Genomic DNA, 24,700 nt, shown 5'->3' with positions numbered 1-24,700 from the left:
AACAAAAGGCAAAATAGTCCTCATAGTCACCATCTTGAAAGTTTGGACTCTTACAAAACGATTCAAAAACTTCAGATCCAGAACTGGCCTCAATGAATTTTCTTTCTTTGGGACAATGAATAGATTTGAATAAAAACCCCAGACCCTGTTCCTGAAACGGAACTGGTATTATTACCCCTGAAAGCTCTAGATCTGAAACACACTTCAGAAAAGCCTGAGCCTTCACCGGCTTTGCTGGAATGTGAGAGAGAAAGAATCCTATTTGATACCCTTGAGAGACAATACTCTGAATCCACTGATTTTAAAAAGAATCTGCCCAAATGTCTTGGAATTATTTCAATCTGCCCCCCACCTGCTGAACTGGATTGAGGGCCGAGCTTCATCCAGACTTGGGGGCTGGCTTTGGTTTCTTAAAAGGCTTGAAACCAGAGTCTTTAGAGGAAGGATTTGTTTTCTGTTCCTTATTGTCGAAAAGAACGAAAACAATTAGAAGCTTTAGATTTACCCTTAGATCTTTTATCCTGAGGCAAAAAAAACTCCCTTCCCCTAGTGATAGTTGAAATAATTTAATCCAACTGAGAACCAAATAAATTGTTACCTTGGAAAGAAATAGTAATCTAGACTTAGATATAGATTTAACATCAATTTTGACGATATCAAAAATAGCATGACATATAAAATGATTAGCATGTTGAAGCAAGCGAACAATGCTAGACAAATCATGATCTGTTTCCTGTTGCGCTGTTATCCAACCAAAAGGTTGATGCAGCCGCAACATCAGCCATAAAAATGTCAGGCATGAGAATATAGCCAGAATATAAATAAGCTTTCCTTAGATAAGATTCAAGTTCCCTATCTAAAGGATCTTTAAAAGAAGTACTGCCTTCCATAGGAATAGTAGTACGTTTGGCAAGAGTAGAAATAGCCTCATCAACTTTGGGGACATTTTCCCAAAACTCTAAAATAGCCGCTGGCAAAGGGTAAAACCTTTTTAAAACTAGAAGAAGGAATGAAAGAAGTACCAGGCTTAATCCATTCCTTAGCAATCACATCAGAAATAGCATCAGAAACTGGAAAAACCTCAGGAGTAACCACAGGAAGTTTATAAACAGAATTTAAACGTTTACTAGTTTTGATATCAAGAGGACTAGACTCCTCAATATCCAAAGTAACCAATACTTCTATAATCTAACTACAATCTAACTATAAGCTAACTTACAACAGATACACTTAGCTTTGGTAGAACTGTGATCAGGCAGCAGGGTTCCAACAGTTGCTTCTGAGACAGGATCAGATTGAGACATCTTGCAAAATGTAAAAGAAAAAAACATTAAAGCAAAATTTACAATTTCCTTATATGGCAGTTTCATGAATGGGGAAAAAAGCACAGCCCTCTGAGCATATAGAAGGCAAAAGGAATATAGGAAGTGGGGTGAAAAATAAACTAATTTTTTTTTGCGCCAAGTATGACGCACAACGCAAAAGGAAGTTGAATTTTTTTTTGCCGCCAACAACATACGGAAATGACGCAACTCACGTCATAACAGACGTAACCTCGTGCAAGGAAACTTGGCATCAACTAAAATGCTGGAAATGACGAACTTGCGTCATCAAAGACGTACCTTCGCGACAAAAAAATTATCGCGCCATAAATAAAGCAATAATTAACAGCATTTTGCGACCTCGCAAGCCTAATTTTGCCCGGAAAAGAAAAACAGTCAAGTTGGGTCTGTTTGAGAGTCGCCCGACAGACACTCCCCAGGATATGGAAGACCAGGTAATCCACGGTCCGCACAATCCGCTCCGATGAAGGCAGCCAACCAGCACAGGGGGTGTGAGACAAACCAGCTCCGGATAGGTAATCAAGAGGGTGTGGCGAACTGACAGTCACCGGATCCGTGATAGATATGTATGAATGAAAGTCCCGTCTCAGGGCAATAAAAGTGAGAAGAGCAATGCAAGGAGTCGGCAAATAAAAAGACTGTTTTATTAGTCAGAGAATAAAAGAAACAGCAAAGCGTTTCTCAGCTATAAACTAGCCGTTTCATCAGGCTGTATAAAAGACCTAAGTCCTCTAGCTCAATATAACCGGTAAGGAGACCAATCAGAACGCAGCATTCACACACACACCCCTAAAGGTGCGGTTATGACTAAAAATGGTTAAACCAATTATAAAACAAGGAAGGAGGGGGCGTGTGATATACCCGCTCATTGGTATAAACCTATTGCATGTTTACACGCCATACAATGTACCACATGAACACCTACAAGCATACAAAAGGTCAAATGTGTGAGGGCAAATATAAACTTAAAAATAATAACATTTCATGCCCTAATGATTCACAATCTAAACATTAAAAGATATGATTATACATAAACAGTATACAATAAAAATGTATAGACCAACATTAGATCAGCGTTAGCTCAGGTGCTGTTCGATATCCCAAAATTTTTAACAATATTAAAAAATAATAATAATAATAATAATAAAGTAATACGTAGTGGCATAAAACTTAAATATTAAAATGACATAAATGGTCTAATATATCCTGTCATCTATACATACCATAACCTAACATATACCCAAATTCTTATAAGCCACACACTACAATAGTCGGACAATGAGCCCATTAGAAATAATAACCTTATTGTTGTTATCAATGTCCCAGACCATGAGGATGGTTGGTGTAGGTCTAAAGATAATCCAAATCTGTGATCTATACAGGTATAGAATTAAAGGGATATGAAACCCACATTTTTTATTTCATGATTTAGAAAGAGAATGCAATTTTAAACATCTTTCTAATTTACTTCTATTATCTAATTTGTTTTATTCTCTTGATATTCTTTGCTGAAAAGCATATCTAGATATGCTCAGTAGCTGCTGATTGGTTGCTGCACATAGAAGCCTCGTGTGATTGGCTCACCATGTGCATTGCTTTTTCTTCAACTAAGGATATCTAAAAAATGAAGCAAAATAAATAATAGAAGTAAATTGTAATGTCCTTTAAATTTCTATTCTCTATCTGAATCATGAAAGAAAGATTTTGGGTTTAGTGTCCCTTTAAATAAGTATCTATAGTGTGGACCATACCTATTTAGATAATCCATATCTGTGATCTATACATGTATAGAATTAAATAAGTATCTACAGTGTGGACCATACCTCTTTAGAAGGCTGATAGATCTACATTAAGATTAAGGCCTGCAGGGTGTAGACTGTTTAATGTGTGAATCCAGTAAGTCTCTCTCTGCCTAAGTCTCAACAATGTATTATACAAATGAGACTTAGGCACCAACTCAATAGAGATAATGGAAAAACATCTAGTGTCTCCATAGTGTTGTATAATGCAATGTCTGGGGCCACCATGTTTTTTATAATTGTTAACCATATTACGTACATGCTCGGACCATCTAGTACTGAGTCTCCTGCACGTGAGGCCCACATATTGTATCCCACAGACACATGATAATAAATATACATAAACACACAACTTACATCTGCTGACCCCACAACGATAGGACCCTGAAGATAGCCCAGAGTTAATACTATATGGGCTCTCAATTCTTCTATGTTTCACTATTTTGCTTGGAGCCAACATCGTTTTTAGATTAGGTGCTCTTTTGTAAACTATTTTGGGTTTAGTATCTATTAGATTACCTAAAATGGGGCCCTTCTTTAGAATATCCCAATGTTTAGTAAAAATGTGTTTAATGAGCTTATGATTACAGTTATATTGGGTGATGAATAGAGCATTGTTTTCCTTAATAGGTTCCAATTCATTCATTTTTTTCAAATTTACAAAATATTCATCCCTATTATCAAATTTGGCTCTCCTATAGCTACTATCGATAATATGTGGAGGGTAATTTTTCTCCAAAAACCTTTCTTTTAATATCAGGTTTTGGGTTTCAAAATCTTCCAATGCACTGCAATTACGCCGTATGCGTTTAAATTGGCCATAGGGCACATTCCGTTTCCACGGATAGTGATGGTGGCTTGTAAAGTCTAAATAGCTATTGCAATCCACTGTCTTGAAATAGGTCATACTTGTAACCTTCCTATTCTCAAATTTTAGTGAAAGGTCAAAAAATACAGTGGTCACATTATCTATAGCACTAGTAAAAATAGTCCCCTGTCATTCTTATTTAAATGTTCCACAAAATTAGTTGCAGATGTCACATCCCCCTTCCAAACGAAAATCAAGTCAACAATGTACCGCCCATAGAATACCAGGTTCGCCCCATATGCCGGGTCATAGATGTAAAATTGCTCAAATTACCCCATAAAAAATTTTGGCATAACTTGGGGCGAACCTGGTGGACCATACCTCTTTAGAAGGCTGATAGATCTACATTAAGATTAAGGCCCGCAGGGTGTAGACTGTTTAATGTGTGAATCCAGTAAGTCTCTCTCTGCCTAAGTCTCAACAATGTATTATACAAATGAGACTTAGGCACCAACTCAATAGAGATAATGGAAAAACATCTAGTGTCTCCATAGTGTTGTATATTGCAATGTCTGGGGACACCATGTTTTTTATAATTGTTAACCATATTACGTACATGCTCGGACCATCTAGTACTGAGTCTCCTGCACGTGCGGCCCACATATTGTATCCCACAGACACATGATAATAAATATACATAAACACACAACTTACATCTGCTGACCCCACAACGATAGGACCTTGAAGATAGCCCAGAGTTAATACTATATGGGCTCTCAATTCTTCTATGTTTCACTATTTTGCTTGGAGCCAACATAGTTTTTAGATTAGGTGCTCTTTTGTAAACTATTTTGGGTTTAGTATCTATTAGATTACCTAAAATTGGGTCCTTCTTTAGAATATCCCAATGTTTAGTAAAAATTTGTTTAATGATATTATGATTACAGTTATATTAGGTGGTGAATAGAGCACTGTTTTCCTTAATAGGTTCCAATTCATTAATTTTTTTCAAATTTAAATCACAATTTCAATCACAAATCCCTGTATTTGAACCTGACTCTTTAGCAGAACAACTTTGTGAAGTGTTTATTCACACCAATTTTAAAAACAAATCAAATTTTATGCCACAGTTAAATAATAATGCACACATTGAAATTTTCAAGCAGTTGGTTTTTGATGATTTAAAACGTATTCCCAAGAAAACTAAGATCATCAAAAACAACCTATTTGGTAATGAAAGAAGAGCTTTGGATAGTCTAAAGAATGATAAGTCCTTAGTCATTAGACAGGCCGATAAAGGCGGTGGGGTGGTCTTGCAGGATTTGGATGATTACCTTTTAGAGGCTAGGAAAATCCTTCATGATAACAACTACTATATAAGACTAAAATTTGATCCCACCTCCCAATTTAAGATTATCCTTGTAGATTTGGTGGATCGTGCATTTAGAGATGGTATAATTTTTAAAAAAGAAAGAGACTATTTAGAGCCCACTGAACCCAACCATGCTTTTTATTATCATCTGCCAAAGATGCACAACGATCCTTTATGTCCTTCAGGTCGCCCTATAATAGCAGGCATAGGAAGCCTCACGGATAATGTTTCTTCATATGTAGACTTCTTGCAAAAATATGTGATAGGGTTAGATTCGTATATACGTGACTCATCAGATCTGATTAATAAATTAGAATCCCTCACCATAACTTCAGATCTATTATGGATTACTTGCAATGTACAGGCATTGTACTCTAATATTTCTCATCAGTTAGGCATTATGGCAGTATCAGATTATTTACTACAAGATCCTTATCTTACTGATAGCCAACGCGAGTTTATTATACAACTTATCTCATATATACTTAGACATAATTATTTTATGTTTCAGGATGAGTTTTTTCTGCAAATCAAGGGTACCGCCATGGGTACCAGGTTCGCCCCAAGTTATGCCAAATTTGTTTATGGGGTAATTTGAGCAATTTTACATCTATGACCCGGCATATGGGGCGAACCTGGTATTCTATGGGCGGTACATTGTTGACTTGATTCTCGTTTGGAAGGGGGATGTGACATCTGCAACTAATTTTGTGGAACATTTAAATAAGAATGACAGGGGACTATTTTTTACTAGTGCTATAGATAATGTGACCACTGTATTTTTTGACCTTTCACTAAAATTTGAGAATAGGAAGGTTACAAGTATGACCTATTTCAAGACAGTGGATTGCAATAGCTATTTAGACTTTACAAGCCACCATCACTATCCGTGGAAACGGAATGTGCCCTATGGCCAATTTAAACACATACGGCGTAATTGCAGTGCATTGGAAGATTTTGAAACCCAAAGCCTGATATTAAAAGAAAGGTTTTTGGAGAAAAATTACCCTCCACATATTATCGATAGTAGCTATAGGAGAGCCAAATTTGATAATAGGGATGAATATTTTGTAAATTTGAAAAAAATGAATGAATTGGAACCTATTAAGGAAAACAATGCTCTATTCATCACCCAATATAACTGTAATCATAAGCTCATTAAACACATTTTTACTAAACATTGGGATATTCTAAAGAAGGGCCCTATTTTAGGTAATCTAATAGATACTAAACCCAAAATAGTTTACAAAAGAGCACCTAATCTAAAAACTATGTTGGCTCCAAGCAAAATAGTGAAACATAGAAGAATTGAGAGCCCATATAGTATTAACTCTGGGCTATCTTCAAGGTCCTATCGTTGTGGGGTCAGCAGATGTTTGCACACAAACGAAAAATATTTAAATCTAATGCAACTGGAAAACTTTTTTCCATTATTGGCCACATTTCTTCTGCTTCTCATTTTGTTGTATATTTATTATCATGTGTCTGTGGGATACAATATGTGAGCCGCACGTGCAGGAGACTCAGTACTAGATGGTCCGAGCATGTACGTAATATGGTTAACAATTATATAAAACATAGTGTCCCCAGACATTGCAATATACAACACTATGGAGACACTAGATGTTTTTCATTATCCCTATTGAGTTGGTGCCTAAGTCTCATTTGTATAATAGATTGTTGAGACTTAGGCAGAGAGAGACTTACTGGATTCACACATTAAACAGTCAACACCCTGCGGGCCTTAATCTTAATGTAGATCTATCAGCCTTCTAAAGAGGTATGGTCCACACTATAGATACTTATTTAATTCTATACCTGTATAGATCACAGATATGGATTATCTTTAGACCTACACCAACCATTATTATTTCTAATGGTCTCATTGTCCGACTATTGTTGTGTGTGGCTTATAAGAATTTGGGTATATGTTAGGTTATGGTATGTATAGATGACAGGATATATTTGACCATTTATGTCATTTTAATATTTATTAAGTTTTATGCCACTATGTACTACTTTATTATTATTATTATTATTTTTTAATATTGTTAAAATTTTGGGATATCGAACAGCACCTGAGCTAACACTGATCTAATGTTGGTCTATACATTTTTATTGTATACTGTTTATGTATAATCATATCTTTTAATGTTTAGATTGTGAATCATTATGGCATGAAATGTTATTATTTTATAAGTTTATATTTGCCCTCACACATTTGACCTGTTGTATGCTTGTAGGTGTTCATGTGGTACATTGTATGGCGTGTAAACATGCAATAGGTTGATACCAATAAGCGGGTATATCACACACCCCCTCCTTCCTTGTTTTATAATTGGTTTAACCATTTTTAGTCATAACCGCACCTTTAGGGGTGTGTGTGTGTGTGTGAATGCTACGTTTTGATTGGTCTCCTTACAGGTTATTGAGCTAGAGGAGTTGGGTCTTTTATACAGCCTGATGAAACGGCTAGTTTATAGCTGAGAAACGCGTTGCTGTTTCTTTTATTCTCTGACTAACAAAACAGTCTTTTTATTTGCCGAATCCTCGCATTGCTCTTCTCGCTTTTATTGCCCTGAGACGGGACTTTCATTCATACATATCTATCACGGATCCGGTGACTGTCAGTTCGCCACACCCTCTTGATTACCTATCCGGAGCTGGTTTGTCCTCTCACACCCCCTGAGCTGGTTGGCTGCCCACATCGGAGCGGATTTTGCCGACCGTGGAACCCCTGGTCTTCCATATACTGGGGAGTGTCTGTCGGGCGACTCTCAAACAGACCCGACTTGCTGTGTTAGGCACTCCGGTGGTGCCGCTTTACATGTGAGTAGATCTCCACAGGACTTTTGTTCATGTGTTGTTGATTTGCAGCTTGTCCAGATGATACTGCTCTATTTTGCGCCTCTCTGTTTCTGTTTTCCACAGGACTCATCACCTATACTATCCTTGGTGAGAGTGCTGCCGCAATCTGGGACTTTGTCATCTGACTGTACTAGCGCACCTCCTTGGGGCCCCCTGGCTCTGGCTACTAGCCAATGGTATATAAAAGAGTATATCGTTGATCTGAAAAGGGAGGTAGGAGATGAATCCCTACGACCGATAACATGGAACCGTTGAAAAGATTTCCCACAAGGAAAACCATAAAATCAATAGGCGATACTCCTTTCACATCCCTCTGACAAACACTGTACTCTGAGAGGAATTGGACTTCAGAATGCTTAGAAGCACTTATCATAGAAGAAATCATAAAAATCGAGCACAAACTTACTTCACCACCTCCATAGGAGGCAAAGTTTGTAAAACTGAATTGTGGGTGTGGTGAGGGGTGTTTTATAGGCATTTTGAGGTTTGGGAAACTTTGCCCCTTCTAGTAGGATTGTATATCCCATACGTCACTAGCTCATGGACTCTTGCCAATTACATGAAAGAAATATATTTTCCTGTCTTGAGTGGCATTTTTGTCAATCTATTGTGCATGTTAAGTTATTAATAAACATGATAGTTTTTTTGTTGCCGTTTTTTTAAATAATAAAATGTTAAAATGAAGTTCAAATCAAGATTTTTAAACTATGATACTTTGACACAAATTAAATATGACCATCTCAATTATTTAAGTGTTTGGAGGTTTAAACATGACATCTGAAATTATTAATTAATTACACATCATGAATTTATATTATTGGTTAAGTGAAAAAAAACTGCATTCACACATATTATATGGAAGTTATCATTATTAAATAAATTATCTGTATTTTTTTTTTTTTCTTTACCACGTTTTATCCGATTGTATGAAGGTCTCCAAAAATCATTGTAACTCTACTTTAAATCTAGTAATAATTTTTCTTTCCTATAGGTTTAAAAAAACAAAGCAACATACGAACATACCAAAAACGTAATTTTTGCTCTAAATAATGGTATACTCTAATCACCAAATTTATTTGACTCCCTACTGAAAGTCAAACACTCAAATACAATAGGCTACCTTAAGGGATACTTGCCACCAATAAGCAAGCACAACCCAGGTTCTAAACCAAAAATGGGCCGGCTCCTAAGCTTTACATTCCTGCTTTTCAAATAAAGATAGCAAGAGAACAAAGAAAATTGATAATAGGAATAAATAAGAAAGTTTTTAAAATTGCATGCTCTATCTGAATGATTAAAGAAAAAAAATGGGTTTAGTATTCCTTTAGGGATAAAACACTACAGTCAAAACCATAACAAGATGAACAAGATGTCTAAAAACATTATTTACCAATAACAATGATTAAATCTTAAATATTTTCAGAAATATACTGTATAGTGGTTTATCTCTTGTTTGACTGTGATAAAACTGCGGAGCTGTTTTTTATTATTTGTAGAATATTGAAGGACATTGTTTGGACTCTCCTCAGGGTAACCAAAAGTGACTTTGGGATCCCCCTTTTTCACACATCTTTTTAAATTTCTAATACCACACAGTAGCGATCAAGTGAATATATTAGGATTGGTTATCCCATATTTATTTAATTAATTTATTTATATAAAATGTTTTTTAAAAAGGTAAAATATTAAAGAATTAATCTTTATTATTTGTGTGTTTTTTAAAGTGCTTTATCCCTTAGGTAGTCTGTTATATCATTATTATTATTTTTAACAAATCCCCACTAGGAATTAAAAAACACAACAACTGAAAGATGTAAATATCATAATCTAACGTGAATATGTTTCCCATTGAAATTATATTTCAACTTATTGACTGGAATAATTTGGAAACATATTAAAAAAATGTTTTACAGAATTTCTTGCGTACTCCCTAAAAGGACTGGCATCTAGGCCAACATATTCTTTGTACAAGACTGTACAGAACTTATATACAACAGAGGTTACATTAACAAGATCAAGCCTTCTGTACGAACCCAAAAGGTAGATGGCGATTACAGTTGATAGGCGTACTGACATTTTTGTATAGGTCATCGAACATCACTTGCTTTGATTTAAAGCACTCCACCCAGTTCAGGTGTGTTCCAAACAATGTTATTTAACTGTGTGTATATAAAGCCAGGAAGCCTCATCCCATGCAGTCTGGGCGAGAGGTATAGTATTGTAATTTTGGAATTTCTCTTTGGTATATTAGAATTGTATTGGCTAATTATATAGTATTAGGAAATATTGGGAAAGCAATTTTTTTCAGCATTAAGAAATATGTTTAAAATATGTGAAATAATATGTAGCCAGGAAGCCTCATCCCATGCAGTCTGGATGAGAGGTTGGAAATTCTATTTTGATATATTAAAAATTGCATTATTCAGCTTAGTTTGGCTAATTTCATAGTATTAGGACCAGTCTTTTATGGGACACCTTGTAAGTGGTGGACTGGCTGAGCAGAATATGGCCATATCGTGTGATTAAGATCCCATCTTTATTTAAAAAATTAAGAAATATTAAGAAGGCAATTTTTTGCAGTACAAAGACAAAAAGAAAAAAAGTTTAAATATGTGAAATAATATGTGGTGTCATGTGTTTGGAGGTGCGCCAATACCTGTTTCTAAATCACTTGCTTTTCTATTAGCGTGCTTCTAAAATTTAGAGAAACGTACCAGTTATAAGAACAGTTTTACCATCCAATCTTTTGGCATCAAGGCATATTCGTCTGCTCTTCAGGTGCTTTAAAAACAAAGTCAGCAGCAAAATCACAAGAACGGCTGCCAGCACATACATCATCTGCTTCTGCAAAATAGGCAGGGATACTGGTTAGGATCGCCAAGATATGTAATGCAGCAATGCCCTTTAATAAAATGTACAGTACTAAGGTAAAGTAAAAAAGGTAAAATCAACAATGAATTCACATTGCAAGTGTTAAGCAAAACATATTACAAGAACAAAGTATTTTTTGTCCCTTTAATAACATCACATTATTAAAAAGGGACATATAGGCACAATAATGAAAGATTAGGAGGATATATTTCACTAAAGTATACAGATATAGGACATGCAGTTTCATATCTCATGTCTATAAGACTGCATCGGGTAAAGTAACTCAGTATGTAGTCATGGTCGTTCACGGGGGGGGGGGGGAGGATTTTGAAAGTACATTTTTTTTGTTCTGTTTTTTAATTCTCCTGAATGTAGCTCCGTTTTTAGAGGAAAAAAACAACAACACAGTATTCTTAGAGTTACATAGCATTATGGAATTTATAGTTCACTATTTCCCTCTCAGTATTGTGCCAATGCAGTTCTAGACTCCAATTCCCAGCATGCATTGTACAATGGTGGGGAGTGAGCTTCCTGGAAGGCAGAAAGTTTTGCATGAGGTCACGCCCCTTCTCCATGCTGTGTGTATATATGCTATGAGCCATGTAGGGGAATTCACTGAGCCCTTTGCACATACTGGGGAAGGTAGATGGGAGTACTGTCTTTACACAGGTAGGGAAAATATACTATTACCTCCAAATGATATGTTTATTTTTTATTGTCAGAACCTCTGAACAAGTGGTAGTTGGGGTGCACTTTGCCAGTGATCTTAAAATCTGCATTTTTTATTTTATATATATATATTTATTTATTATGTGCGTGAATGTATTTCCACTCCCACAACCTTTTAACAGCAGCATAGAACAAGGTATCTCAGTAATGAAAATGTGGTATGAGTTAACACTTTCTGTGCAGAGTCCTCCTACTCACATACTGGAATAGTTTGTTAAAATGTTTTGCAAATAGCACATAGAGGAATGTTTATTTGGCATATTAAAGTTAATCTACTGTTAGCAGTTTTAGGCTTTATATGTATAGGTTAACATATGTTGGTTCTTTTATGTTTAATTTTGATTATGTTTTTTCTTTATAATTGCATAATGCAACAGATCAAGAAAACAAAGCACTAAATAAAATAACAAAAGGATAACCTATAGGAGAGCACCCACTAGACCACAAATATTTGCTAGAGTGGTTTGTCTGGTATAAAAATTACAATTTCAATCCACTTATATAAAAAATTGTGTATAGATAATAGTAAGTTATACCTCTATAATTGATAACTAGATATATCTAGGGATGCAGCTATCTTGTTTGCAAATTAGTGTAAAATGTATTCTTGTTTTGGGTAAACAGTCCTTTTAAGAAGTTCCAGTCAACTGGAAACGTTATGAATCAATCTAGAAGAGGACGTGCGTCTATATTGTCTAAACACACTGTGAAGGGGATGGTTCGAGTGGCCAAAATATCTCCAAGGATCACAGCTGGAGAATCGCAGAAGTTAGTAGAATCTTGGAGTCAGAAAGTCTCCAAAACTACAATCCAACGTCACCTACATCACCACAAGTTGTTTGGAAGGGTTTCAAGAAAAAACAAACTCAAAACATCTTCAGTTTGCCAAACACTACTGGAACCAGAGGTGGGTTTGGCACACACAGAGAGGTAGCCATATGGAAAAGTACCTCATGCCCACGTTTATATATGGTGGTGGCTCTCTAATTTTTTGGGGCTTTTGTTCTGCCAGGAGGACCTGGAGATTTTGTTAGGATACATGGCATCATGGACTCTATAAAATATCAACAGATATTAAATGAGCACTTGACTGCCTCTGCCAGAAAGCTTAAAATGGGCCGTGGTTGGATCTTCCAGCAGGTGTCAGGGTGCTAGGAATCAGACTGAGACGAGAAGTGCAAAAATAATCACACCTTTATTAATTTAAAAAAATAATAAAAAGTCCACAAGTCAAATAACAAGCCAGGTGTCAAAAGTAGAGCTGGCAGTCAGACGAGCCGAGTCAGGAGTCAAAGCGAGTAGTCAGACGAGCCAGAATCAGGAACAAGGAGAACAGCAGAGTCAGGAACAAGCCAGAGATCAGGAACCAGGAGGGACGTCAGATAGTCAGGTAATACACAGGAACTGGAACTCACAAACAGGTCTGAGACAACGCAAGGGCAAAGCATACTGAAAAGAGGCCCTTTAAATAATAAGTGATGGCATCACAATTCTAAGACTGCAACCTGTCTCACATGGATGATGTACACCAGTCTGGCCATAAAAGGTCATGCAGGAAATGAGCAGCATTACACACTATGCACCAGAGTCAGCAAGAGAGGTGATAAAATGGCTGCCAGAAGCACATGGCAAACAAAGCAGGACAATAATCATTAACATATATCAAAATCAACACAAAAATGGTTTACTGACCACAAAATCAAGGTCATGGCCATCCCAGTCCCCTGACTTAAAACCCATAGAAAACCTGTGTGGTTAATTGAAGAAAAGAGTTCACCAGCGTCAACCTTGAAATTTGAAGGATCTGTATAGAGGAATGGTCTCAGATCCCTTGCCATGTATTCTCCAACCTCATCACGCATTATAGGAGAAGAGTAAAGAGAGTTGTGATATGGGGCTATGTCGAAAAAATCTTCATTAGTGCTAGTTTCCTTTACTAAAAGGATATAAATTCTCGCTACCTTGAACACTTTCCTTGGGCTCTGGGTTATCTAGTTGGTTGTCTTTACCATTCTGCTAGCCTTTCAGCCCAATTTGAATGCATAGAAACAACAGTGTTTAAAACCTAGTAGATTACAAAAGGGGGAAATTTAACTAATTGATTAATTTGGGGAGGGTACTTTACACAAAATGGTCATATGTAAGTTGGGTATGCATAATTTAGTGTGTATGATAGGGAATGATCAGAAATTGGTGAGCCTATTTTGGCAGAGATAGTCTAAAAATGACCTATTGCCAGTAGTTTATCAGGTCATATTCTGAGTTAAGACCTTTTGGCATACGTGTATCCATTTTGAAAATCCAATAAATTTCTTGTTTCCCAAGAAGTTTATTTTTGTCACCTCCTCTTTTCGGAGTTGTTACCTGATCTATTGGCTGCCATCTAAGGGATTCAATATTTTTATTGTGTTTCCTTACAAAATGTGTGACCAACGGGGTAGTAGATTTGCCTATTGTAATCATAGAGAAGTGCTCTCTAATGCGTGAACCCACAACTCATGTTGTGAGACCTCCATATTGCAATCAGCAAATTATACAGGTTATCACATAAATCACAAATGTTGAATTACACTTTAAACATTGTTTAATTGGAAACACATCGTTGGTATTTTCTGACTCGAATTCTATCGAAATAGTAGCATAATCACAGGGTTTGCACTTATTTCTTCCACACCTATACATCTGTTTGTGGTGTAGCCAAGAGCTTTGTGACTCTTGTAATGTTCGTAATTGTGAGGGTGAGATCATGTTTCCTATGGTTAAACTCCGGCTATATGAGCATCTTAAACCCTGTTCTACACATTGTACTAGCTTTTCAGCTGCTGATAAAAGTTTAAAATGCCTTTTCACTATTTTACAGATCTCTTTGTATTCAGTGCTACAGTTTGTCACAAATGTGACCCCTTGGAAATCATCTGTCTGTATTCTCTTTTGTTTATCTCTCAAAAGTAGTTTTCTCTTTAAGGAGTCAGTTTCTAACCTTGCTTTCTCAATTACTTTCTTTGGATAGCCTCTCTCTTTCAATCTCTCGGTCAATTGGTATCATAGATACCTGTAAATTATATGAAAATGAGATGATCTTTTTTTTAGCTCTCAGTGTAAACAAAATGTAATATGTGAATTTCCTTCAGTAATGTGGCAAAGTTTTTTGATGTAATTAACTAGGATAATGAACAGCTGAGTATTATATGTATTGACCAATAATAGACCAGTAGGGGTGTTAAATAACTTGAGAACAAGATGTATACTAAGCCATGATTCCGGCACCTAAGCCGAAACGCATCAGATGATGTACCTACTGTTCGTTTTAAGAAGCTACAAAAAGGTAGCATGTGGACTGTACCTATTTTAAACTGATATGCAATAAAGTTTTATCTAAATCTACAGATAATCATTCTACTTTCCTTTATTGCTGATTACTTTTCCCAGTTTTGAGTTAAAACTCGCCTTGCAAGTTTAGCATCACCACCCAGGTAACTGCCAGACACAAGCAATTGCTTGCGGAATCCCTGAAACACTAATATCCCTCTTCCGTCCCTGAATGGAAGCCAAACGGGTCGGTTCCAATATCGGGAAGAGCTGCTAATACTGCGGGCAGGCTGCAGGAGAGAGGAAGTGAACTTCTTGGAAAAAAGTGGTGACCGAGGGACGCAGCTGCTTGACTCCAGAGGGCTCTTAAAGTGAGACTGAACCGGAGGTCAAGAAGGAATGCCAGAATACACAAAAGGTCCGGGACAGTGGAGTCACCAATCGGAGGTTGATTGTGTTGGGCTTGAGCACTGCTGAACTGGAACAGCTGACCACCTCCTTTGAAAGTCAAGCCTATACACTGGTGAGCCCCTTTCTATTGCCATTGAGCATAGAAAATATATATAGTGCTAGGGCTGCACGATTAAATTGCATATGTGATTTAAAACCCGCGAGAGTACGCAATTTAAAAATTGAGAGGCGGACCAGTGTGCAGCCGTGGTCGGACCTGAAAATGCTGCAAAACGGCTATTATTGCAGAGACTGCAGAGTGTGTGGGAGCAACAGGCCTTCATCTGGGAATGGTGTGGCGGTGGTCAAGCAGTGGTGTGGCAGTGGGACATGCGCAAAGTTGTGAGCAATAAAGTGAGTAGTGTACAAAAACTTTAAAAAGCCTTTTTCTTTTTTTATTAATTTCTGTGACGCATAGCATTGATTACATTCCCTGTCAGGTTTCTCCATGCTTACACTGCTTCATATGTTAATCGTACCACAGCTAGACTGACTGCCCAAGAAAACATGACAATGTTGTGTCAGAAGTCCTAAGAGCCGGCTAGTGTCTACCACAGCACAGGCAGCTAATTTTATTTTAACTATTTTGTGGTTTGTATTTTTATGCTCCCAGAGTGTATTGGACATTGAGAAACATGTACATTAAGATTCTGTAGTGTTAAATACATTTTTTTATTGAAAAATGAAGGCGTTAGTCATTTATAAGAAAATATTGATTAAAATCGCTATTTTCATTTTTGCCCATATCGCCCAGCCCTATGCAGGACTACCTCTGGTTGAGTGTTTTAGTGAGAAGAAAAAAGTATAGAGAGTATCTTCTACATTTGCTTCAATATAAATTATATATATTTTATATATTTACTAAAGAAGAAGAATTTTTTGACATTGCCCCATATCACAACTCTCTTTACTATTATTACTATTGGGTGTAATCTGGCTACACCTTGATATTGGGACAAATGGACTGTCCACAATTTTACACATTATTATCATTTATTTGTATAGCGCCGCCAAATTCCGTAGCGCTGGGAACAATGATAGGGGTATACAATGACAAAGATTTTTGTTAAAATACAAACATAACAAAACTAAACAAATCTAGTACAGGAGGAAGAAGGCCCTGCTCGGTTGTAGTTGCTGCAGTGAGTTGTAGGACTTAAGGATGAATTTAAAATGCCGGAAATCAGCACTGGTGCGTGATTTCCTCCACTGCGTTCAGCAGCCCGTGAACATCGCTGAAAATATCTGGTCTGTTTGGTGTGCCACGGTTGTCGTCGAGTGATTGATGTACAACGAACAGTGGAGGATGCAGCTTTGTCAAGTGTTGATTTTAGTGCCGAATTATACTGTAAAGCAGCAAGGTTTGGGCAAGAGAGGGATGAAATGTCAGAAATCAGAGGATTCAGTTGAGTGGAAAAGTCTGTGAGATCCAAGTAATTTAAATTCCTGTAAGGTAGCAGTTTCTTGGGGGCTTGCAAAGATGTAGCAGGCTACAAGATGTATTACTACCACATACAGAAAGAGAGTTTTCAGACCTCTTTCCACAGACAAAGCCAATTATACTATTAGTTTTTGGAAATGGAGAGAGTATTAACTAAAGAGATCAAACTACAGTGGGATATCTGGACTATTGAACGTTATTTAAAACTGAAAATTATTCCTAGAGGGCCACTTTTGAAGTCTCAGATGTTGATTTCCTAAATTCATAGAATTAAATCCTAAGTGAATGTTCAATACGTTTAATGATGATAGTGGATTTTAAAACTAACCTTTTGAACAAATTAAGAGAAAACATTCAAGATATGCAAAAAAATTGATTGCAATACAAAATGATCCTATCTATTTACAGTTTGATAACATTTTGAAGGATACAATTAGTAATATCAAAAGTGAAATTGTTAGCAACAAAAACATAACAAATACATTAGAGATGCTTCAGACTACACAACAAACACAGTTTACATTTGGACAGATATTATAATAGAAATGATCAATTTAACAATCAGAATTGTGGTAAAAATAGAAGGGGAAGAAATTGATGTAGGAATAACTCCAGGAACAATAACAAACAAGTAACTTTCTCAGATAGTGTGTTTGAATCAGAAGAAGATGACACCTCTGGAAGGGAGGATCCCTTACCAGTAAGAACAGGTATTTTAAAACCTTCCACTGTTCCCCCAGCTCCTTACCAGACCTACAACAAGTACCACAACATACTGATCCAATTGTAAGACCTAAAACTAATAAATATTATGACCAAAGAAGGCCAGGCAATCAATTTGAGTCTAATATAGCTCAAGATAATACTCAGAGTATTCAGGTAACAATAGAACAAGATATACAACAAATTCAACAGGTTTTTCCAATCACCCAGCTACATCCCACAGGGAGGGGGGGGCAACATTTAGATACACAAGGGAGATACCAGCTCAGAGGAAACAAAGTACCAACGACTTACAAACCTGCAGCTTAATCCAATCTTTCCAAGACTACCCTGACAGACACCCAAATCAAAGTTGTAGGCTATGGTTTAAATGTTGTATCTACCAATAACTTTAACATCTTTAATACAACATTAGATGTTAAACTAATCCGTAACATAAAACTTTACGCAGACATTATTTTGACACCAATGAAACATCTCAGGTAGAGAATAAATTAATGTCTATTACTGATACAAAAGATTTACCCTTTGAAGAAATTTGTGACACTATTACATTGGCAAGCCATTTGAGGGAGGATGAAAATAGTAGCATAAAGAATTAAAAATAATGCATTAATAGTTTTTTCAAAACCCTCAGTTTTCTATCCCATACAAAGCCAAGGAGGGACTCTAGAAACATACTTTAAAAGAGTTGAAAACCTGAGTAGACAAGAATGTCTGTCATTGGACGAACTACGTAAAAACCATAGTGATAAAATCATCTGATAAGGGCAGCTCAATAGTAGTCCTGGATAGGAACACCTATATAGAGGAGGCACACCAACTAACAGACCCTGATAGCTATTCTATTTTACCAAATGACCCAACTAAACGTTTTCAGAGAGAACTATCACATATTATAGATGAAGGCCTGGAAAATGGCTTTATTGACAACAAAACAGCTGAATTTCTGTCTAGATAATCCTGTATTTCCAATCTTCCACCACCTCCCTAAAATTCATAAATCTCTTACCAACATTACAGGTCGCCCAATAGTTAGCGGAATAGGATCTTTACTCAAACACATATCACAGTGGCTTGATGCCATATTGAACCACTTTGTAATTTCCCTATTTAGTTACCTAAGGGATACAAAACACTTGTTGAGATTAATTGAGAATTTTGAATAGATACCTTCCACACACATATGGTTAACAATAGATGTAGTGTCTTTGAATTCTGCAATACCACACAACAAAAAGGTATAGAAGCAGTGACATTTTTCTTAAAAGAATACTCTGATTTTGCATCAAGCTTTCAAAATTATATATTGCAAATTTTGGAATTTCTGTTGACACATAATTTCTGTAATTTTGAGGGTGTTTTCTATCTCAATGATGTGAAACAGCTTTGGGGCAAAATTTGCCCCATCCTATGCCAACCTATTTTTAGGTTGGTGGGAGCTGTTCCACATCTTTGGTGAGGAAAACCCCTTTAGAAATGATATGCTTATACAGGCGATTTATAGACGATTTGATTATGATATGGAAAGGTACCCAAACTGAGGCCATAGAGTTTGTGAAATGGCTAAACATCAATGAGGTAGGCATGAAATTTACATTTGAAATACAGACTGAATCTGTAAACTACCTATATGTTATACTAAATGGGAGCCAACATGGTAAAGTCACAACAAATGTACATAGAAAACCAATAGCAGGGAACATGGTGCTCCATGCAAAATCTTGTCATCCAGACTTTGTCCCCTACGTAGTAGCAAAAGGACAGTTTACTCACCTTAGAAGAAATTGTAGCGAAAAAAGCATGTACTGTCACAGGGCAGACCAATTGACAGAGAGATTGAAAGAGAGAGGCTATCCCAAGAAAGTAATTGAGAAAGCAAGGGTAGAAACTGACTCCTTACAGAGAAAACTACTTTTGAGAGATAAACAAAAGAGAATGCAAACAGAATATTTCCAAGGGGTCACATTTGTGACAAACTGTAGCACTGAATAAAAAGAGATCTGTAAAATAGTGAAAAAGCATTTTAAAATTTTATCAGCAGATGAAAAGCTAGTACAATGTGTAGAATAGGGTTTAAGATGCTCATATAGCTGGAGTTTAACCATAGGAAACATGATCTCACCCTCCCAATTACCAGAGACACAAAGCTCTTGGCTACACCACAAAGGGATGTATAGGTGTGGAAGAAATAAGTGCAAACCTTGTGATTATGCTACCATTTCGAAAGAATTCAAGTAAAAAAGTGACAACGATGTGTTTACAATTAAACAATGTTTAAACTGTAATTCAACATTTGTGATTTATGTGATAACATGTATAATTTGCCACTTGCAATATGTAGGTCTCACCACATGAGATGTGGGCTTGCGCATTAGAGAGCACTTCTCTAAGATTACATTTGGCAAATCTACTTCCCTCTTTGGTGACACATTTTTTAAGGAAACACAAAAAAAGTATTGAATTTCTTAGATGGCAGGCAATAGATCAGGTAACAACTCCGAAAAGAGATGACAAAAATAAACTGCTTGGGCAACATGAAATGTATTGGATTTTCAAAATGGAAACACATATGCCAAAAGGTCTTAACTCAGAATATGACCTGATAAACTACTGGCAATAGGTCATTTTAAGACTATCTCTGTCAAAATAGGCTCACCAATTTCTGATCATTCCCTATCATACACACTAAATTATGCATACCTGTCAGGGTTTTTTCCCTGTTGTGTTTGCCATGTGCTCCTGGCAGCCATTTTACTCACCTCTCTTCCTGTCTTGGTGCATTCTGGGGGATGCTGCTCATTGCCTGCACTTCCTTTTATGGCCAGACTGTTGTGCATCATCCATGTGAGACAGGATGCGGTCTCAGAATTGTGATGTCATCACTTATTATTTAAAGGGTCTCTGTTCAGTATGCTTTGCCCTTGCGTTGTCTCAGACCTGTTTGTGAGAGCTCCTGTGTTTTACCTGGCTGCCTGACGTCCTTCCTGGATGCTGATCCCTGGCTTGCTCCTGACTCTGCTGTTTTCCTTGTTCCTGATTCCGGCTCGTCTGACTACCAGCTCTGGTTTTGACTCCTGGCTTGTTATTTGACTTGTGGACTATTTATTATTTTTTGCTATTAATAAAGGTGTGATTATTTTTGCACTTCTCGTCTCAGTCTGATTCCTGGCACCCTGACATTACGCAAGGGACATGAATCCTGATGGTGCTAATAATCCACCTTTACCTGCCATCATTTCCAGGATGGATGAACAGGATCACCGCTTGGATCAATTTGCACTAGCCCTGCAAACCCTGCTGACTCGCACTGCACATTTGGACCAAAGTGTCCCACAAGTTATGGCTGCTCCTGTTTCCGCTGCTGCACCTATGCCTACCAGGAGCATGTCCGGTTCTGCACCTCTACCTCAGCGATATGGAGGCGATCCTATTCAGTGCAGAGGGTTTTTGAACCAGGTGGGCATTTACTTTGAGATGTTACCTCAGGTGTTTCCCTCTGACAGAGCTAAGGTGGGATTTCTCATCTCGTTACTCTCTGACACAGCTCTTGCCTGGGCTAATCCCTTGTGGGAGACTAATAAACCTGTGATTTCAAATTACCCTGAATTTGTAGCCTCCTTTTGAAGGGTATTTGATGTTCCGGCTCGCTCCTCCTCTGCTGCTAAATGACTCATGTCCATTCAGCAAGGTGCAAGATCTGTTGCTCAGTATGCTATTGAGTTCCGTACGCTTGCCGCAGAGGTAGGTTGGAACAATGAAGCCCTTGTTGCCGCCTTCTTTCATGGGCTCTCTGATGCGATCAAAGACGAAGTTGCTGCCAGAGATTTACCAGAGGATCTCGAGGCATTGGTGTCTTTTTTGATCCTAACTGACATCAGACTCAGAGAGAGGCCTTCTTTCAAGGAACGCTTGGGGAAGCCTCCTGTTCCATTGTCTCCTACGTGTTCGTTCCCACCCATGCCTCCCTCTCCTCCCATGCCTCCTGGTCCCGAGTCACCAGGTACTGCTGCGCCGATGCAGCTGGGATTCATGCGCCTCTCCACGGCGGAGAGGGCCTTTAGGAGGAGGGAGGGGCTCTGCCTTTATTGTGGGTTACAGGACCACCTTTTGAAGTCTTGTCCTACATGGCCGGGAAACGCTCACACCTAAGGTCCTGTCGGGGGCAGAACTTGGGTGGTTTATCCTGGTCCCCGGAACCACTTAAAGGGACACTGTACTCAAAAATTTTCTTTCGTGATTCACATAGAGCATGCATTTTTAAGCAACTTTCTAATTTACTCCTATTATCAAATTTTCTTCATTCTCTTGGTATGTTTATTTGAAAAGCAAGAATATAAGTTTAGATGCCAGCCCATTTTTGGTGAACAACCTGGGTTGTCCTTGCTGATTGGTCAGCACCAATAAACAAATGCTGTCCATGGTCCTGAAGCAAACATTTGCTGGCTCCTTAGCTGAGATGCCTTCTTTTTCAAATAAAGATAGCAAGAGAACGAATTAAAATTGATAATAGAAGTAAATTAGAAAGTTGCTTAAAATTGCATGCTCTATCTGAATCATGAAAGAAAAAATTTGGGTTCAGTGTCCCTTTAAGGAGAAACCTTTGGTCACGGTTGTCCTTTCCTGGGTGGACTCCTCCATAGTCACCCAGGCTCTTGTTGACTCCGGTGCTGCGGGCTATTTCATTGACAGTGCTTTTGTATCAAAGCACTCCATTCCTGTTTTGCCTCGGTCTGTTCCGCTTGCTATTGAGGCCATTGATGGCAGGCCCCTTTAGCCCACACTCGTTACTCACGAAACTGCTCCGTTGTGCATGGCTGTTGGGGCTATCCATTTTGAAACCCTCCAGTTCCAGGTGATAAACTCTCCTCATTTTCCGGTTGTTCTGGGTTATCCCTGGCTCCAAAAGCACAATCCCAGTCTTGACTGGCGCAGGTCCAAAATTTTGTCATGGTCCCCGCAATGTATTTCCACTTGTCTTCGGAAACCAGTTAAGGTCTTGTGCACTTCTTCGGTATCTCAATTGCCAGAGGAGTACCGAGAGTTCCTAGACGTGTTTGACAAGGTGCGTGCCGGTATGTTGCCTCCTCACCGGTCTTACGATTGTGCCATAGACCTGCAACCCGGAGCCATTCCTCCTCGGGGCCGGATGTACCCTCTGTCTGTTGCAGAGAATTGTGCTATGGAGGAGTATGTTGCCAATGCTCTGTTGCGGGGATCATCCGCAAAACCTGCTCTCCTGCAGGGGCTGGCTTCTTCTTTGTGAAGAAAAAGGGTGGCGAGTTAAGACCATGCATCGATAGGGGTCTTAATCGTCTTACCATTAAGAATGCTTACCCTATTCCGCTTATTACGGAACTCTTTGACCGCCTCAAGGGAGCTACAGTCTTTACTAAACTTGATTTGAGAGGAGCGTACAATCTCGTTAGGATTAAGGAGGGCCACGAATGGAAAACAGCATTTAACACCAGGAGCGGGCATTATGAGTATCTTGTAATGCCCTTTGGCCTATGTAATGCTCCTGCTGTTTTACAGGAATTTATTAATGATGTCCTACGAGATATGTTGCAACAGTTTGTTGTGGTGTACTTAGACGACATCCTCATACACTCACCCACACTTGAGGCTCATCATTCTGATGTTACACGGGTACTTCAGAGACTACGTGAGAACGGCCTGTTTTGTAAACTCGAGAAATGTGAGTTCCATCAGACTCATGTAACCTTCCTAGGTTATGTTATCTCCGTTGCAGGGTTCTCCATGGATCCTGACAAGTTATCTGCAGTTCTGCAGTGGCCTCGCCCAGTTGGTCTTCGGTCTATTCAACGTTTTTTGGGGTTCGCCAATTACTATAGAAAGTTTATTAAAAACTTTTCTTCCTTGGTCAAACCTATCACAGACATGACCCGTAAAGAGAATGATCCACTCCATTGGTCACCTACTGCCATTAAGGCCTTTGATAGTCTTAAGACTGCCTTTGCTGCCGCTCCAGTTTTGGCTCATCCTAACCCTGTCCTGCCTTTCATTCTTGAGGTTGATGCGTCTGAGACTGGAGTAGGTACCCTCTTGTCTCAACGTCCTACGCCTGATGGTTCTTTGCATCCGTGTGATTTCTTCTCTAGGAAATTGTCTCCAGCGGAGTGCAATTATGAAATTGGCGACAGGGAATTACTGGCTATAATTTTGGCACTTAAAGAATGGAGGCATCTTCTCGAGGGTACTAGCGTGCCAGTGCTCATTCTTACTGACCACAAGAATTTAACTTATCTTTCTGAAGCAAAACGTTTGTTGCCCCGACAGGCCAGATGGGCGCTATTTTTGTCTCGGTTTAATTATGTGGTCTCCTACCTGACTGGTAGTAAGAATGTTAGGGCTGATGCCCTCTCTCGACAATTTTCGCCTCTGTCCAAGGAGGAGTCTGTACCTACTCCTGTTATACCTCCTGACCATATTTTGGCTACCATACGTACTAATTTGACTTCTCCCTTGGGGGAGGAGATCCTGGCTGCACAAACCAATTCACCTCCTGAGAAACCTAGTGGTAAGTGTTTTGTTCCTGAGAATCTTCGAACTAAACTTTTGCACACTTACCACTATCCTAAAGCCGCAGGTCACCCAGGCAAGAACCAAATGACTTGGTCTGTCACGCGACAATTCTGGTGGCCAGGTCTTCGTTCTGATGTTGCTGCGTATGTTGCCTCCTGCTCAGTTTGTGCACAGAATAAGACTCCTCAACGTCTTCTTCAACCTATTGCTAATGGTGAGCGTCCTTGGACACATCTTTCCATGGACTTCATTGTCAAGCTCCCTGTTTCCAATGGCAATACTGTTATCCTTATGGTGGTTGACCGTTTTTCTAAAATGTCACATTGCATTCCCTTGATGAAGCTGCCTACCGCTCAGGAGCTTGCTTCAATTTTTGCCCGGGAGGTCTTCCGTTTACATGGGTTATCCAAGGAGATAGTGTCGGACCGGGGTAGCCAGTTT

General features: G+C 38.3%; 1 protein-coding gene across 1 annotated transcript in view; it reads right to left on the bottom strand.

The window, feature by feature from the left end:
* Positions 1-24,700, bottom strand: part of LOC128649048 (retinol dehydrogenase 14) — a 122,794-nt gene that overhangs the window by 71,147 nt on the left and 26,947 nt on the right. The window contains exon 2 of the mRNA XM_053702084.1: positions 10,905-11,034. Coding sequence (XP_053558059.1) covers positions 10,905-11,028 — 124 coding nt within the window. The 5' untranslated portion in view covers positions 11,029-11,034. The remainder of the gene's footprint in view (positions 1-10,904; positions 11,035-24,700) is intronic.

This window comes from Bombina bombina, chromosome 2 (genome assembly GCF_027579735.1).
Source record: "Bombina bombina isolate aBomBom1 chromosome 2, aBomBom1.pri, whole genome shotgun sequence".
Classification (NCBI taxonomy): Eukaryota; Metazoa; Chordata; class Amphibia; order Anura; family Bombinatoridae; genus Bombina; species Bombina bombina.
This window is presented reverse-complemented; position numbering and strand designations above follow the sequence as displayed.